The sequence below is a fragment of the Vombatus ursinus genome, unplaced genomic scaffold (assembly GCF_900497805.2).
Source record: "Vombatus ursinus unplaced genomic scaffold, bare-nosed wombat genome assembly UNPS02014779.1, whole genome shotgun sequence".
NCBI lineage: Eukaryota > Metazoa > Chordata > Mammalia > Diprotodontia > Vombatidae > Vombatus > Vombatus ursinus.
Window position 1 is genome coordinate 31,879,737 of NW_020954557.1, and position 19,505 is coordinate 31,899,241.

Genomic DNA, 19,505 nt, shown 5'->3' on the forward strand with positions numbered 1-19,505 from the left:
GAGCAAGGAAGCATTTGGGTTGAAGGCCAAAGAAGGGAGAAAGATAAATGATTTTTTTTTCCATTTAAGTATATACCACAAATTACTTGGAAAGAAAGTAGAAATAGATGAAAAGTTTGAAACAGATCAAAATCTTGATACAAAGGAATAATATAGTGGTGATTGGGGATTTTAGTTATCCAGGTATCTGTTAGAGTACACTCTTTGTCAAAAGCAAAGCACCAGTAACTTCTTTATTTGTCTGAATCATAACTTCATCCTTCAAAAGGTGAAGGGACTAAGAAAGAGAAGGTACATATTGGATCTGATTCTAACACCTGTTAGAACTAATTATTTAACTGGAAGTAATGAGAACCCTGGGAAGAAGTGCCCATTCACTCTGAGTTTCTGATTCAGAAGAAGAAACCCAGCCATGGTCTGAAATGTGCCCTAGATTTTAGGAAAGCAAATTTCAAAGGGTTCAGAATAAGGGGAAGTAGGATATCTCACAGGCTAAGATTATAAGAGTAAGTCAGCACAGCAAGGATAGGAGAAACTCAAGAATGAAATTCTGAAGATATAAAGGAAAAACAATTTCAGTTGAGGAGGAATAATGAAAATTGTTTGAAAGGATAATGAAGGAGGTATGGGTAGGCAACAGAACATGGTATGGTTCAGTAAAAATTGTGTTAGACATGCTAAAACTCAGAATGAGTAGAAGCTAACAAGAGAAGCTAAGGACAAGTTATTTTTTTAAAAAGCTAGATTAGTAGAGAAAAATGGGACAAGGTATAGATGGAACGATAATTTACAACAGAGAAAGTAGAACTGTTCAACTCTCATTTTGATTCTGTTTTCTCTGTCAAAAAGAATGAGCTTTGAAATGGAAATGACAGTATAAGAATGACTTAGCAAGGAGTCAATCTCCAAAGGAAGTAAAAAAAACTTCTAAGAGAAGACCAAGTTACCCTTGATGAATTTAAAAAAAAACAAACAAAAAAAAAAAAACCAAGGCCCAGATGATCTACTTCCTCAGGCACTGAAAAAATGGAAGGTGTGAACGCTGAGCCACATCAGTAATATCTAGAAGATCGTTGAATACAAGACTAGAGAAGGGCAAATATTGTCTACAATTTCAAAAAAGGAGAGTCCAGAGTTTGTAAAAAACAGAAGAGCTCTTAGTGGTTCCAAGTCAATGTGGCAAGAGCTCACCAGAGGAGAGCCCTAGGGCTCTGCACTCGGCCTTGTGCTAATTAATATTTTTATCAATCACTTGGACAAAGGCCTATCAAATTTGAGTTACAATGAATTGGAAGGTACAGCTAATATTCTCTATGACAAAGTCAGGATCTTAAAACAACCTGACAGTTTAAAGCAATGAGATTAATAAGATTAAGTCAAATGAAATTAAATACAAAGTCTTACACTTAGGTTCAAAAAAATCAATTTTCCAAATAAAGGATGTAGGAACCAAAGTTAGAGAGCAGACTGACCTTGCAAGGTTAATGGGAACCAGAAGTGTAACATGGAAGCCAAAAAAGCAAAGGTGATTTGGGGCTGCATCCTAGGACAAGAATTTCAGAACCCTCAAGGGTAGATCTGCATGTTGATACAATGCATTTTTTTTTTTATCCATAAGGCAAAGAAAATAGAAATAGGATGAAAATTTTTATTTTGAAGTAAAATTATAATGATCTTTTTTGTATCAATTGATGCACCTGGTACTTTTAGTATTAATATATGATACAAAAAAGATCATTATAATTTTACTTCAAAATAAAAATTTTCCCTTGTATCAATATGCTCTACACAGAGATAAATGAAAACTGATTTCACAACTTAAACATCTGACAAAATGGCAAACATGCATACAAATTACTTAAAAGTGACTCATACCAAAACACCGCCTTTTTCTTTGTTGGTTAAGGTGGCCCCAGGTGGAAAATATGCCGTAGTACTTGATGTGATGTCTAGACTTTTACATAGCTCACCCTGGGTGCCACAATCCATCCAGCCCACATTAACAAGGCCATCCTAGGGGGTTAAAAAAAAAAAAGAAAAGAAAAAGTAGAGACAAAATTTACTAACCGAAAATATGTAAGCTGAAAACTTCAAGTTATACTACATAGGAAAAAAATTTAAAAGTAATTATTTAATAAGCAAATTCAGACTACTAGAAATTAAGGCTCTCATTTTAAAATATTATTCATAGACATCTTGAAATAATCAATTTGCGTAGAATTTATCACATTATTTTTCACTTGGGTCAATTTGGTTCCCTTCCAAATGAATCAAAATAGACTCGCAATTTTCTTGATATTACTCTATCTAAGCAAATACTATGTGTAAAATAATTACCTTTCTAGTTTTATGTGATATGGACGGCCATCTTACTGATCTCCATAGAAATTTTTAGAAGTTCAGTTGTTGGCAAAGGTATTACTTAAATTAATAGTGTACTTTTTATAAAGCTCATTCCTACTTACCAACATGCCAGCCAGTTTAAGACGTGTTTGTGAACTTAAGCAATCTGAAACAGAGGTAAAGAAATTGTCATAGTTTTATAAGGTTATACCTTATCTTTTACATTGCTCAATTTTTGGTATCAATGGCTTGTTTGAATACGTCAGGTTTAAAGGTGTTGTAATTGTTTATCATGCCTTCTAATCTTCAACCTTTTTTTTTTCTTATTTACTGTTGATTCTGATCTTTGTTCTAACTAGGTCTAATAGCATGGTCAGGAGAATCTGATATGATTCCCACGTAAGGGGCCGTCAAAGAAAAAATATAGTCAGTTTAATTTTTTATGATGATCAGCGCATGCCAGGTCCAATACTTTGCTTTCTTCCATAAGAAAGCATTTATGACAAATAGACACCAGGTTTCTGAGTAGCCTATAAACTATTCATCTCTTCTGTTTCTCAAACCTGAGACATATTTCTATGTACTTTTTACTGTTCTTCTCTGTGCCTACTTCCTCATTTAAAGTGCTCAGTATCAGTATCAATATCAATCAAAATGAAATGGGTTAGAGAATCTTGCCACATTCTTCAAAGAATTTCTTTACTCCTTCATCTTCTACAAATGATGCTATTATATAGGCTGAAATTATCTTCATGGTGTTCCCTTTGCTTGTGTTCATCGTGAACACTGACATGTGGAACAACACCAGAAGTATTCCATGAAATGACGCTTCTTACTACTACCTTTAGGTACACGGCAAAACCAACAACTTGTTCAGCATCTTTATGAACCCCTCCAAGAAGAACCTGAGCCATTCCTCTTTTTATTTTCCGCTTTTGTTTATCATGAGAAGATCAATACTGGGGTACATCAGTTCTTCCAGAGTACATTAGCTTGTTTTTTCACTGGACAAAGATCTCATGTTTAGAGTATGTATGTTGAATATTTATAGAAGATCTAAAAATGGTGTGATTCTTTGCTTGGCATCTTTTTCTGACACTCCACATCATCACCGTGAAATGTTTATTTAAAATTTTTCTTTGCTTCAGAGGTTGCCGGGGCCAAATAATTCATGACCAGGGGCAATCGACTAATGATGAGCCTCTCCCATTCTTAGTGAGGTTGGCCCCTAGTCTTCTATCTCAATCTGTCACTCAAACCATCTTCTAAGAGACCATCTTCTAAGCTTTACCAGCATGGAAGAACCTGCCAGAGCTTATGATCCACTGGCAGAACCTTTAAGAACATAAAGCAATCTTCATGTTAACTGGTTGTATGTACAACTAACTATGGGAATGAATGTGAACCCTTAAGCTGAAAATTTGTCCATGAAACATAAGCACACAAATTATACATTTAAACGCCATTATTTAATAATCAACTGTGCTCAATGATGTAAAAAAAGAGAACTATTCAAATTACATATGAGAAAATAAAGAGGATCTTTAAGTTTAGAATTTTTTTTCTGAATGAACATTTGAGACTACATACTTAAAAGTATCACCTAAACTAAAATGTTATTGTCTCTTCACCATAATAAAACTAATATTTTTACCTCCCGTCTTAGAACAAAAGGTGATGAGCCAGCCAACACCAGAGGCAAAGGCAGTTTCGATGGCATTAACAAAATTTCCTTTAACAAAAACACACACACACAGATACACAAAAAACAATTAGAAATAAATTTCAATATTTTCTTTCATGTTTGTGTCATAATTATTCAAAATAGCACAAAAAGGGGGCAGCTAGGTGGCGTAGTCGATAGAGAGCTGGCCCTGAAGTCAGGAGGACCTGAGCTCAAATCCGGCCTCAGACCAAATACTTGACAATTACTAGCTGTGTGATCCTTGGCAAGTCACTTAACCCCAATTGCCTAAAAACAAAAAAAATAAAATAAAAACAAAAAAACAAAAAAAATAGCACAAAAACTTTTAAATTAATATGTTTTATTTAATACATTCAAATGTAGCTATACTTCCCTGAACCCATTCAGTTAACTATTGAGAATAAAATCTCTCAGTTAAAACATGAAATCATTCACTTAATTTTAGACTGTTACCTATTAAAATACTAAGTTAGTTTAGGAAATGTTACACTTTATAAAGCACTTTTATCTAAAGATCTTAAAATGTTTCATGGACATATATTAAATATGATAAAGTCTTTTAGCCATCAGGTTCTTATCTCATGGAAGGTTAAGAATGAGTTTAGTGTTGTTAAATGACCTGTCCAATGTTAGAGAGTCAGTGACAAGAACAAGAATAATACCCAATTTTCTTAAAGTAGTAAAACCATATTCAAAAGTAATAAATGTGATATGTAATATACACAAACAAAATTTAATTTCCCCATTATATTTTGAAAAAGAGTTGCCTAATCTAGTTTTAATCACCCCTTTCCCCAACCTCTAGCCCTAGTCACATTACTACTTATAATCATTATAAATTCTGCAAAAAGAACTGTGATTTGTCACAAAACCTACTATTTGGGTGAAGAATTAACTAGTTGTATGATTTCTTGGACAAAAACCACCCTATCCTAAGATGGGACCCCTGTATGAATTCTGACAAAGGAGCTTTAAAAAACAATCTGATATTTTTAGTTCAATAATATTACCATTATCAAATTATACTTATTATTAATTTAAGAATAAACAAGTATCAGGATTGAACTGAAGAAGTAAATTACCTGCCCATAATTCTGTCACTGTGCTTTTGACATACCGCATGGCAAAATTCACTAAGTGGTCCTTTGATCTCTCTCCAAAATACTTCACTGGATTCTATTTTTAAAAATGGTAAAAAAAAATTTTTTTTATTTAAAATATATTATCTCATGAGCCTACATGATAATTAGTAACAAATGTTACAGTTTCTATAATATATTTAACTTTTAAAATGTTCATTTAAAAGATGAAATTGTAAGCTGTTCCGTGCATGTCTAGAAGAGATAAAACTTTTAATCTCTTCTTTGCTTAATTTCAAGAATGGTGGACCTATTTTAGAAAAAAAATTGCCACTGCAAAAAAACATAAGAGTCTGGTCAATTTTCATACACTAATTTTCAAGGTGACATGAAATAGTTCTTAAGAACTGCTACGTAACACCATCATTTAAAGTTGGAGAAAAATAGACAGTAGGGTTTATTTTAATTTGCAATAAAATATTCAAATGTTAAAGACAATACCCTTAATACCATGAAAAAAGAACCCAAACCAGAAATTAATTATAATAAAATATGCAAGTACTGACTTTTAAAAAAATGTCTAACAGAATAATGCAAAAGGCAATAATGGCTATAGTTAGATATGGTGTTTAAAACAAGGGTTTTATAACTGAAATTCTCTCTAAATTTATGGGTTTGCTTTGCACTTTTTATTTTATTCTTTACTATACATTCAACAGTTTCAGAAATGCTAATTTTTTCCTTACCGTTTCAGATTTGAAAATGTAGAGGCTTGGATAACTTTGGATTCCTTTCATTCTGCAAAGCATTCTATCATCTCCACAATTTACAGCTCCAATGCGAAATAAACCATCCATTTCTTTAGCAAATTCCCTCCACTAAGGCAAAAGAAGAGGAAAGAAAAAAAGAAAACAAGTCTTCTTTCTTCCCAGAAGACTTAAATCATTACCTTTTTCAAAAGAATTGTAGAGGTAAAAAACAAAAATGCAAATAAAAGTTTGTATTTATGTAAGCAAAATCATATTCTAAGTTATAATTATTTCTGACTGAAACATTCCTGACAACAAAATAAAAGTTTTGGATGATTAAATCAACAAAATGCTGGAAATGAAAAATGAAAAACCTAATGTTAAGATGCTAGATGAATACATACTGTGGGAGCTAAATCATGGCAGTGTGAACATCCCGGGGAGTAGAAATTTATGAACCACAGCTCTCCAGAATTAACAGCAGCATCTAAAAAGCACATGAAAAATCAAATTAAAATGATTTATAAAAAAAAGACTCCTGAATGTTTTGGTTTAGTTACATGTTTGTCATGCCCACACAAAAAAGAAAATCCATGAGATAGAAATTAATTTTAAACATTCATTTATTTTTGAAAAACCAGTTAATGACACACTTCTTGCCTTGACTTTCTTAGTGTAAGGCAACTGACCAGGTTGTCTTGATTTCTGAGGAAATATCAAGATGATGTCTTCTCTTTCCTCCCTTACTCTTTTCAATACTAACCAACCTCTCTTATCCTAGTTGACTCATTTTAGTACATAGTGAGGTGAGCAGTAGCTTTAAACCCCCAGGTAATTCCAGATGTAGAACTACAAAAGTTAGAACAAGGGAATGAACTAGGCCTGCTCACAAAATATTCTTCTGGTCTCTTTTTCAATCAGTAAGCATTTATTGAATACCTACTATATGTCAAGCACTGTGCCAGGTGATGGGGATACAAAGGCAAAAACTAAAAAGTTCTTGCCCTCAAGGAACTAATAACATGCGACTGTGGGGATACAATGAACACACTAGTAAGCAATGCAAATTAATTTCAAGAGAGATCTAATAAATGAGAGGGACTTGGTCAGAGTCTCATGTAAGAGGAAGCTATGGATTCCAGGAAGCAGGAGGGAGGGGGAGGGTACTCCATCTATACATACAGACATAGGGGCCAACTTGTGCAAAGGCAAGAGGTGGGAGACGAACGTCGTGATGAGGGACAGCTAAGGTAGTTTTAACTGGAACGGGGAGTTTGTGACGGGGAATGTTATGAAATAAGTCTGGAAAGACAGGTGAAATCCAGATTGCGTAGTGCTTCAAATTCCAGGTTGAGGATTTTATTTTATCCTAGAGACTATAAGGAATCATTGAAAATTTCTGAATAAAAGTGATATAGTCAAATATGTTTCAGAATACTGACTTGGCAGCTGTGTGAAGGGCTGATTAGAGAGGGGAGAGACAGGAAGTTGGTAAATCTAATATAAGTCTACTGCAGTAATACAGGAGAGAGATGACAAAGGCTTGAACCAGAGTAGAAGTTTTGAGTGAAAAGAAGAAAGATCAATAGGTGCTGTGGAGGTAGAATTGCCAAGATTTGACAAATGGTTGGGTTTAAGGGATGAGGGGGACAGAAGGGTCAAGGATGACTTCAAAATTTCAAACCTGAATGACTGAAAGGATCAGGGTATCACCAACAGAAATGGGAGAATATGGGGGAAAATATGATCTTGTACATGTTGAGGATGAGATTCCTATGGGACATACCCATGGGGAGGGGTACAACAAACAGTTGGTAATACAGAAGTGAAGTTCCAGAGGGAAATTAGGGCTGACTATATCAATTTGAGAGGAATATGCATAGAGACAAATGGACCTCATGTTATCTGGTAAGATCACAGAAAAGGGGAATGTAGAGAGAGAAAAAGGACAAGGACAAAACCTTGGGGATGCCCATATTTAGTGAGCAGGAAGAAAATGACTGCAAAAGAGACTGAAAAGTAGTAGTTATAAAAGTAAAGGGAAAACCAAGAGAGAGCAGTATCAGAGAAGTAAAGAGTGAGTCTTCAGGAAAGGTAATGGTTAACAGTGTCAAAAACTGAAGAAAAGTCAAGAAGTATGAGAACTGAGAAAAGGTCACTGGATTTAACAATTAAGAAAGAACTCAATAATCTTGTAAAGAACAGTGTCAGTGCAATGGTGTTGTTAGAAGCCAGAATGCAAAAGAATGAGGAGTGAAGAGAAAAAATGGAGACATTGAGTGCAGAAAACTCGTTCTTGGAGTTTGATTGTGAAAGGGAGAATAGATAGAATGGTTAAGTGAAAAATTTTTAAGGATGGTAAAGACTGAAGACAAGTAACAGCAAAGATGCTAGTTCAGTAGTTAGGGGTGAGACTGAAGACCTTGTAAATCTTTAACATCATAGTAAAGCAAAGACTCCACAATATTCTAGATATATATATCACTGATTCAGGTTAGTCATGAAGACCAAATAAACACAACGTATAGAGCTAAATCATACACTGCTCATGGGAAAACATACCAAAGGTATACAATGATAATCTGAACTAATAGCTTGTGGAAAGGATGCCAGACAAAAATCTTATTATTGCCAGTTGACTAAGTTCATATTTTAACATGATTTTAAAGTAAATTTTCTTATCTTTTCCATTCCACACACACTTCATGTACCTGAGTAATTTACCTGGCCAAGGTTTTTTTTTCTTCTTCTATTTTTCTGGTTGTGGCTACTAATTTAAAATTTGATGTGATTTAAGGTACTGGAGCACTCGGTGGTTTGAGATGTACTGAATATATTCTGGGTTTCTCTTGAGTTGGCACAACCTACTTAGATTTAAATAACCAATTTCAGTAAGTTATGAGATTCACTACTTTGTTCACTGTTTCTCTAGCTGTGTTTTGAATTTTAGAGCAATTTTTTAAAAAAAAATCTGGTTATTATAGTAAATTGCTTCTTAAAATAGCTGGAAGAAGAGTTTTGAGTATCTGAGGCAGCCACACCTGCAGCATCCTCTCATGTAAAACTCTACTTTGTCAGGACAGAAGATGGTTATTTAGGGGAAGGCAAAGGAAATGCTAATGAATCATTCATTTCCTTTCTTCTTTTCCTAGTAAGGGTATACCAAAGTTGTTTTCACTGTAAAACTATAGTTACAGTGGCAAGGTATTCTTGGGTTTTAACTTCTTGTTAGAATTGAGAAAAATAGAAAAATTCTTACGTGGACATGTTTGTGTTCTACCTAACAATATGGGAGATAACTCTTAGATACCTCTTATATATTTCCCTGCCAAGGTGCAGGGGAATACCAAGACAAACCAAAGTCCCTTTTCTCATGAGGTTTACATTCTCTTGGGAAGATACAGTATTTAAACAAATAAGCAAATAAAAAATATATACAAAGTAATAAAAATTAATTTCAGGGAGTGATAATAATTGGGAGCGGGGGTAGAAAAAATCTCATATAGGAGGTAGCATCTTAATGGCTCTTTGAAGGAAGATAGTGATTTTCTGAAGCAAAAATAAGAAGGGAGTAACATTTCAGGCATGGAGGACCATCTGTGGAAGATTACAACATTCTAAGTGTACTGGAAACAGGTCTTAGTATTGGTGTCCAAAGCAAAATTCATTATCTTTCCTTTCAAACCCATACCTCTTCTCTGAATTTCCCTATTACTGTTGAGGGCACCATGATCCTAGCCAACCTTAGTTTGCAACCTCAATGTCATCTTTGACTTGTCACTCTCATTCATCCCACTTACCTGATCAGTTGCTAAAACTTGTCAATTCTATCTCCACAGCATCTCTCACATATGTGCCCTTCTCTCTACTCATCTTTTTCCTACCTTGGTCCAGGCCCTATTTACTTCTTGCCTGGACTGTTGCAATATGTCTTCTAAGGTGTCCCTGCCTTAAGTTTTTCTCCACTCCAATGATTTTTAGATGGTATAGGTCTAACCATGTCACTGTTTTACTCAATTAACAACACTGGCTCCCTATTAACTCCAGGATCAAATAAAACTCCCATGTGGCATTTAAAGCATTTTGCAACCTTGACCCTTCCTTTACAATTGTCTTACACATCATCTACTTACATACACTCTATGGTCCAGCCAAACTGTCCTACATGACGTTCCTCTTACCTGAGACTTCATGTCCTGTCTTTGTACTGACTGTTCCCTGTCCCTGGAATGCTCTCCTCTCTCACCTCCATCTTTTGGAACCCCTAGCTTCCTTTAAGACTCCATTCAAGTACTACCTCTTACAAGATCTGTCAGTCCTTGTTACCTTTCCCTCTGATAACTTTGTATATAATTTTATATATTTTGTACACACCAATAGTTATATGTTGTTTCCCTCGTCAGAACACAACCTTACTGAGGGTAGGTACTGTTTTTGCGTTTTGTTATCTCCACAATACCTGGCACATAGTAAGTACTTAATTTTTTTTTTCTACTGACTGATTAATATAGAATAACCTACAATAAAAAAAAAAAGCAAGATATCCTTTGGTATCTTTCTGCATCAACTTCTAAAGATTTAGTCTAACTACTCTCATTTTACAGATGAGGAATCTGAGGCTGAGAAAGCTTAAATAACTTGCTCGTGGTTATGCAGCTAGTCAAGAGATCTAGAGTTAGTATTTAAGCTCATCTTAAGACACCCAATTCAGTGTTTACATTACATATACTATGCCACTTTTCAATGCTTAGGTTTTGCTCACTTCACCCACAAAAATATTGTGGTGAATACAGCATACATAAATTACTCACCACCACCCCCAAAAAACCAAACCAAACAAACCTCAAACTCTAGACTTTTGATTTTTAGTTTTATGTGAGGATTGTGAACATATGTGTATTCTAAAAGTCTTTGTACAGCTTTTACAGCTTAAAAAATTAATAAGCTTTAATAACTTAAAGTTGCACTAAAAGACTATAGGACACATTATATTTTCTATAGGAAGACTTCTAATACAGAAAATGCCAAGGATCAAGTAGTAGTATGAATTTAGTCCACAGAGTTATCACAGTGCCTGGCACACAGTAGGCAGTCTGATTGACTGGTCATTCAGTTTGCCTCTAAATACCCACTCTTCTTACAGAAGATTCTTGAAATTATTTCAACTTCTTATGTATCTACTATATGACAGGACATATATTCAATATCACATTATCAGGTGTGATGATGCGGTGCTATCTAATAAAATAAACACATAAAATATATTCACGTCTATCTTTTTATACTTAGATCAGCAGTTCTCAAAGTGTGGTCCCTAAATCCCTAGGGTCCCTGAGACCCTTTCAGGGGATCCATGAGGTCAAAACTATTTTCATAACAATACTAAAATGTTATTTCCCTACTGAAATACTCTTCTGTTTTTCAACTATGTATCTCCATGAGGCTGGACTTTCTTTTAATACTTCAACTAAAGCAATATATAACAACAGAATCAATGCAGAAGCAGGTATTAGAATCCAGCTTTTTTTTTTACTAGCAAAATGTTAATAAGATCTGCAAATATATGTAAAATAATGATACTTTTCAATAAATTTTTTTTTGTTCTGGAAAATAGGGTTTTCCCCCCCCATAAATGTAATTTCTGTTAACATATACTAGGTTTATTATTATTTTTAAATGATTTAGAAAATATTTTAAAATTTTATCAATTTTATTTCTAATACAGTTAATATTGATGTCTATCATATTTACATCTGTAAAGCACAAAAACAAAACCTCTTTGGGGTCCTCAATAGTTTTTAAGAGTATAAAGGTGTGCCAAGACTAAAATGTTTGAGAATTGCTGCTTTAGAATACTAAATAAAACTTAACACTACCCCCAAAAGTACTCTGAGGGTTCTAATACATGAAGCTTTATAGATTGATTTATTAAAAATAAATATCATGATGAATTATGTCTCCTAAAAATAAGTGGATGTCAAGATATTTACAGAATCAAAAAATTGGAAGGTTCTAACGTCTTTCATTTTAGAGACTGAGACCCAGAGATATTCGGTGGCATGTCCAAAGCCACATTGTTATTCATTTATGTTGGAATTGTAAATTTGACTTAAATATGGTTCAGTGGCACAAAAAAAATAGGAAAAGATTTAACCTTTAGTGTACAATTAAAGTGGGATAGGGACTAGACCTCTGATGTCACTAATAGGGGGATAATGCAAATAATATAACATAAGTACTTAATACTAATTCAAAAGATGAGGATACGTTCCAAAATACGTAATTTTCAAAAAAGGGACATTTTGCCTGCCTCATTATTTTACCAATTCAAATAGACCATAGATCAAATTGTTTGCCACTTTATCAGCATAAAGTAAAAACCTGCATAAAAAACTTTCTAAAATGTAGATAACATTAGTTTTGTTTAATGACAATATCGTTATCATCATCATCATCACAGTGCTCTGATAAAATTATATGCTCCTAGAGCCTTACCAAATTCTCTTCTGTCCAAGGTTATAATTTCAGGATCATCATCATAAATACCTGGTTGTAAAAGGACATACACACACACAAAATTAGAAAACAAAACATAAACTGCACTTAAAGTGAAGTGTAAGTACTGATTACTACAAAATCAGAATACCCTAAATTTTACTTACACTTGAAGAGAACATGCACAGAAATGCTAAAGGAAAAGTCCAAAATGAATACTATCAGTAATACATTTAAATGAGTGAAACATAAAACTTGAATACAAGGATTTCATGAAAATGACTGCTTAATACATTAACTTTTGTATAAATTAATCATGAAACAACTTTCCCTTTAACATGTTTAACATTTGTTCAATACAAAAAAATGTTAAGTATTTTAGTAATTTTTCCAATGCTAACCACATATATAGCATTATGATCACTTAAGAATATGATAAATGAATAACTTATTTATATCTCAAAAATTAAATTCCATGTTAGGAGTGTCCACAATAACAAAACAATTTTTTTTTACTGGATCTGCGAATTATTAGTATAGATAAGGAAAATGTGGCAGATAGTGGTAAATAAACTGCTCAAGGTCACAAAGCTACTAAGCATCTGAAGCTGTATTTGAATTTAGGTCTGACTCCAGGTCGTGAATCCACTGAACCATCTAGATGCTACTTACAGATTCGTGGGAGGGCACAAAGAGGAGAAGTTACTTAACAAGGGTTACACAGTGTGTGTTGGATGTGGGACATGAATTTCAGCGTCAGCTCCAAAACTGCTAGGCCATGCTGCCTCTCAACAAAGTGGCAAAAATTAATTATGAAGTCATATTAATTGTAAACATGCATGATACTAAACACAGTGATGCTGATGAGAATTTATTTGAAGATTCTTGCACTGTAGAACAAGTATCTAGACATAAAATTCCTCTTGATTTATTTTATATTCTAAAGCTGCCAAATTATATTTAGTTTGATGTCAAAAGCACACTAAGATTGCATTTGAGAACTACTAAGCATTGGGGGTCTGAATCTATCCATTTTCTTCTACTTTCCTCCCCCTTCTCTTGCTCTGACTTTTGGATGTCATTTCCTTTTTATGTCTCTGTTCATCCTAAGCTCAATCTTTGTATTTTTGACACTTTCTCAGACCGCAGGCTTTTATTAGGGCAGACAGAAAGGATAGAGTATTTAATATAGAGCTTTATCCTACAACTAAATTCAAGGTGAACCCTGACTTTTATTAGAATTGCTTCTTGCAAATATTTGAGGAAATGTCTCAACAGATCTATTCTTAGGATATTACAAGATAAACTTACTGTGGATTAAAAAACACCCCAACAATTTTAATTAAAACAGTAACTAGAAGATGTAGTACCTCAAAATTATGTCAATAATGTCTATGTAATGAGGTATTTTCACTTTATTGGAATAAGATGATACAGTAACAATGGGAGAAGCAAGTAAACACAGATCAATTAAGAGTTACTATATGGTGCTTTAAAATTTACAAAATAAAAACTAAAGCCTTCAATATAACCTTAAATAAGAACTACAAAATTTGTGAAGTTATCATAAAGCGTCTTACCAAAATCATATCGATAATAGTTCCAGCTTTCATACTGGCCCCTTTCTTGATTATCCTCAAGTCCTTTTTCTCCATATTTATCATATTTTTTCCGAAGATCTTCATCTTTCAATACTTCATATGCTCTATTTATTTTCAAAAACTCCTCATGAGCATTTGGGTTATTCTAGTAAAGAAAAATGGCAGAGAGTGGTTACAAAGCCATGAACTTGGGTTTATCACTTCACAACTCTGCTAGAGATTTTATTCAAGAAGACCTGGAAAAGTAGAAGTATTATAGATGAAGATGAGAAGAGTAAATGAATGAAGATGCCAAAGGTTGAAACCTATTTTTATGTTCTTACAACCGTCACAAAGTATGAGAATGATAGAGAAAAACGAGAAATGTCTACTCTAGCTAAGGGTGTGGTGGAACCAGTTCAAACTGGTTTGTTAACTTTCAGTATGAGCACTTGCACCTTGGAAATCAGCTAACAATCTACAAATCAGAGTTTCACTTATTGTTTTTTAATGATTGTCCAGGCTTGAGAAAGTGATGAGAAAAAGTTAATAATGCCAATTAAGCCTAAAAGTATTGTTGTGTGTCCGTTTTTTTCTTTCCGGAAAGCCAAATGTTAAATATTTACCAGCACATCCCTACCTCTATTTCACTTTCACCTCTGCCACCAAATGTGGCCAAATAGTGTGTATATATAACCTGTAAAAAAAATAATGTGGTCACCTTACCTAAAACCTAACCAAAAATATAAATCACGGTAGCTACAATCAATTATAGTTCACTTTTTTCATCTGACAATGTAGCAAGCTGTGAAAAGATATAAACCAATGCATCTGAGAATTAAAAATAATTCAATATAAGTCTTTGAAATAGTATTCATCAGTGACCAATTATAGAACTTTCTGGGCACAATTTGTCATTTTAATGACACTTTTTACATGGCAGGCCTAGATTAATGGTATAGAAAAGGAGAGAAATCTTTCATTTGAAGACTGAAAAGAAGTAAAAATAAATTCTATTAAAAGAGAAATGACAACAAAAAATCAAATAAAGTAGAATGTAGAACTTGTGAATATATATAATTCAAACTGCCCTGAACTGTTTCACTCTATTATAAAATCAAAATGGCTACCTTTTAAAATGTTCCCAATTACACAGTTCTTTAAAGTATAACCTATCCATGATTTCTTCTTCCTTTCCCCTAATGAAAGATGAAAAAATTTGTCTAGTGGAAGAATTAGAAGTAGTAGATAAATTGTAAATCCACTTTAAATTGTTATTTATTCCTCAAAAATATTTGAAGCTACAGTTTAGGGCATATAATACCCTTAAAATACTTGACTGATACTCAGTTTATAAGTTGTATATAAACTCTTTCAAGTTGTTTTCTCCAAATTGTACCAGAAATAAAGAGCAAATATTCATTATCTATCACTGTTAAGAGCTTCTTCTAAGTAATAATATATTCTCTCTCTCTCTTACACACACACACACGCACACACCATTCTCCAACACAGAAGAGAAACAAATTTCTTTATTTTCTAAAATGCTTTATATAACCAGCTTCCCTTCAACTGCTGCATTACTGCTGCTTTTATATTAATAGTTGAACAAAACTCCTAGATTCCAACACAAATAATATAAGGGGGATATTTTGGCATAAACCATTGAATGTACTTATTAACAGTCCTTCAGCTATTACAATGACTAAATACGTCATCTCTTTTCTAATATAGCAAATGACAAATGTATATTGTGGTCCTAATGTATCAATATACATCACTTGAAATTCTAAATTTCTTATAGGATAAAAAACATTCAAAATGAGCTAAAAGTTTTATAAACATACTATCATTTCAGTAACTTAATCAAAGATGTATAAAAATAATTTGCACCTACCGGGTTTTTATCAGGATGTAACTTTAATGCCAACTTCTTGAAAGCTTGTCTTATTTCCCTACTATTTGCTTCTTTAGATACTCCAAGTAAACTGTAAAAATCCTTATCAGTGTAGACTAAAGCAGTCAGATATACTAAAATTAACAAACAGAGAAAAGTCCTTTTCTTGTCTCTAACATAATCTTTCTTTAACGAGCCTTCCATCATTTTTTCTTACATAAGTTCTAATTCAAGTAAATATCAGGGTATACAGCCAGTTCAGGTTGAACTTTTAATTCTACTTCTGAACTTTGGGAGATGTAGTCCATACTAGTCCATGGATGAAGTTTATAAAAATGGTCTTCTGTAAAAACTGTAACCTGAAGAAAGGAAATGAGGAATTTAAAATCTATTTCAACCACAAAAGTAAGTGACAGAACTTATTTCTTTATCAAACGATGACCTTTTAGATGTACTATATGGCTAATACCTGTCTGTATGGCAAATGAAGTGAATCCCCTAGGCCAGGGGTGAAGAACCTGTAGCCTGGAGGTCACATGTGGCCCTCCACAGGTGTGGCCTTTTGACTGAATCCAAGTTTTAGAGAACAAATCTTTTTATTAAGTGGATTTGTTCTGTGAAGTTTGGATTTACTCAAAGGGCTGCCCTAGAAGACCTAAAGGGCCACATGTGCCTTGAGGCTGCAGGTTCCCCATCCCCGCCCTAGGCTCACTTAAGGGAACAGCTCTGCTTTAGAAACCAGATGGAGTTTTGTAGAGTAACTCAGGGAGTCAAAAGGTGAAGAACAGCTAGTGCTCCCATGAAATACCAAGAATGATCAAGAGAAATCCTACACATGATTTTAACATCTGAATGCCCCAATGTTCTCTAACTTCTTTTCTTTTTCAGTTGATGATCAGTTTAACTAAATTTCACTTTTATCAAGATGTTTCTTAGAAAGTTGGGGAAAAAAGGCTTAATAGAGTAGTTTGTCAGTCCCCTCAACTGCCCAAGAAATTTTGTTCAGTCACTTTAGCTCTGACTCTTTGAGATACCATTTGGTGTTTTCTCGACAAAAATACTGGAGTAGTTTACCATTTTCTTCTCCAGCTCATTTTACAGGTAAGGAAAGTGAGGCAAACAGGGATAAGTGACTTGCCCAGGGTCACACAGCTAGTTAAGTGTCTGAAGCCTGATTTGAATTCATGGAGATAAATCTTCCTGATCTACTGCCACCTAGCTACCCCACCCAAGAAATAGGTTTGAATATATTAATTTTTTAAAAAACATTCTCAATTTACTTTCAGAAGTAATTTACATGCTAGACTACTTTCTCTTGACTTCTTAAGGAAACTCAATTAGTAACTAAAAGTTTAGTGGTTGTGTTATGTTACATACAAACTTCTTGCTTACAAGATGAAACTCGCATCCCAATCAAAGGCATTTACAATCTGATATAGCAAAAACAACTTCACTTTGATAACAGTATATTCAGAGTAACATACTTTAGTCACAAGGTCTTGAAAAACCAATAGACTTCTTGATTACATATATTTGTTATAAGGGGTTTGCCCTTCCACAAAAGTGGAAGATAAAGTAAATGCTTGTTAATTGACAAGAGTAAAATAAGTTACCAATTAATCAACTGATAAACATTTATTAAGTGCCTACAATTTGCCAGACATTGTTGTTACATTAAAAGTGCTTCAGACACTTATTAACTGTGTGACAAGGGACAAAGCATTTTACCATTCTCAGCTTCAGTTTCAATGCAGATAATGATGGCATCTACCTCACAAGGTTATTGTGAAGATCAAGGTAGAAAACATAAAGTGCTATCTAAATGCTAGCTATTATCATCATCCTCACAAAAATCAAACAGAGTATTGTCAATTTCAGTCCCTCTTCTGGTCTTTTCCATTACTTAGTCTGGAAAGTAGAGGACTAACAATTCACTTAGTAGCTGTGTGGCCTTGGACAAGCCACATAAACTGTCTGATTTAGTTTCTTCTTAGCGATAGCACCTACCTCACTGGATTGTAAGGAAAAAATGAGATTAAAATCTGTAAAGCCCCATGCAAACCTTAAAGCGCAATATAAATGCTAGCTATTTTTAAATGCTAGCTATTTTTAATTTATTTTTTTAAACGTGTATTTGTGTTACGTTCCTTACCTGTTTGTTACTGGTCCTCGGCTCTAATCCATTTCCTCCCTTCTCCCCCCATGCACAGTCACACAAGCTAGGAATAAATAGTGAGGCTGGAAATATGCCAAGAAAAAAAAAACAACTAATTACTAAAACTGAAAGAACCTGGACTCAGGTACACTGTGACCTCTATTAGCATTCTTGTCCAAATCTCAGTCCCTGGGCCGGGTGAACCTGACTGCAGCAGGTTGCAAATCTATCATCAACTAGGAAGGATGGAGCCAGCCTCATTGCTTCCCCCACCCCCCTCTCTCTGCCAAGGACAGGGGAAGTCAGGCTGGGGAGGGCTGCGGGGAAGAGGGTAGGGATGGAGACTGGGAGATGCTGGCGGGGCTGGCCAGACTCCCGGTCCGGAGACAGTGGGCAGTGGGGACCCCGGGCGGGCCCGGAGGCGTGGGAAGCATGCTAGGAGGGAGGACGGGGGAGGAGACCCCGGCGGCTAGGGAAGCCTAACTTTGGACTGCATGGGGATGAGCGGAGGCCGGCGAGGGTATGGGACTTGGAGGCAGAGGGCCGAGAAGATAAGGCCGGCAGCCGAAGGAGGGGAGGAGGCTACAACTTGCGCATCACCTTCCCAGGGATCCCGAGCCTCCTCTGGCCAAGTCGCGCCGCTCCGCCCCCGGGCAGTTTCAGGCCCAGGATGCCCTCCCGGGGGCCGGGCGCCTCCGCCTTTATCCCCGCCCCGATGGCCCCGTCCCGGAGCGGCCCCGACCTCCCGCCCACCCGCCCGGGGCCGGGAGGACAAGGGAGCTGGTGGGATGGGAGTCCGCGGCGGAGGGGGAGAGGGGGGCAGTACGTACTAGTCCGACCGCCGCCCGGCCGGCGTCGGGAGCGGAGCCGAGGGGGCCGCAGGAGGAAGCCAGAGGAGGGGAAGAAGAGGAAATGGAGGAGGAGGAGACTAAGCCCCAAGCCAGCGGCCCTGTCCGGACTCGGGGCAGGGCAGGGCGGGGCGAGGCGAGACGAGAATGGGGGGTGTGGCCTGGCAGGCCCGGCAGGCCCGGCGCGGAGCATTGTGGGAGAGGCGCTGGGGCGGAGGAGAGGAGGGGGCGGGCCGTGCCGGGATTCGGAGAGACGCTGCCGGCTCGCCGCGGCTGACGTGGCCGGTTCCGGCTCCGGTTCCGGCTCTGGCTCCTGCTCCGGCTCCAGCCCCAACCCGGATCTCAGAAAGGAGGGTCGATCTGTCCAGGGCCCGGGCTGTTGTGAACCAGAGGCCCGCCTGCGCTGCTCCGCGACGGGGAAGGCGGAGCCTGGCTGCCCCCCCCCCCCCGTCTCCATGGTGACTCAGAAGCTAGGGGAAGGGATGGGGAGAGAAAGGGAGCACGACCTGGACTGGGGAGCTTCCATGCCTCTCCGCTCCCGGGACGCAGTCTGTGCGAGAAACAGAATGGGACGAGGAAGGAGGCTTTCTTGCGAAGAACTGCTGCCCAAAGGAAACCTGCTGAAGCTTTTGACACCGCTTTGCAGGGATCCCC

General features: G+C 36.1%; 1 protein-coding gene across 2 annotated transcripts in view; it reads right to left on the bottom strand.

Moving 5' to 3' along the window:
* Positions 1-18,954, bottom strand: part of DNAJC10 (DnaJ heat shock protein family (Hsp40) member C10) — a 41,545-nt gene extending 22,591 nt beyond the window's left edge. The window contains exons 1-11 of one of the 2 annotated variants that reach the window (XM_027865935.1): positions 18,834-18,954; positions 18,001-18,086; positions 15,849-16,207; positions 13,952-14,117; positions 12,372-12,422; positions 6,281-6,363; positions 5,874-6,005; positions 5,131-5,224; positions 3,998-4,075; positions 2,466-2,509; positions 1,876-2,013 (exon numbers count right to left, since the gene is read on the bottom strand). In XM_027865935.1, the coding sequence (XP_027721736.1) occupies positions 1,876-2,013; positions 2,466-2,509; positions 3,998-4,075; positions 5,131-5,224; positions 5,874-6,005; positions 6,281-6,363; positions 12,372-12,422; positions 13,952-14,117; positions 15,849-16,055 (993 nt within the window). In that variant the 5' untranslated portion in view covers positions 16,056-16,207; positions 18,001-18,086; positions 18,834-18,954. Of the gene's footprint in view, positions 1-1,875; positions 2,014-2,465; positions 2,510-3,997; positions 4,076-5,130; positions 5,225-5,873; positions 6,006-6,280; positions 6,364-12,371; positions 12,423-13,951; positions 14,118-15,848; positions 16,208-18,000; positions 18,087-18,603; positions 18,685-18,833 lie in introns of those variants that run through there. The other variant, XM_027865936.1, reaches the window with a different exon arrangement.
* Positions 18,955-19,505: the final 551 nt, after the last annotated feature.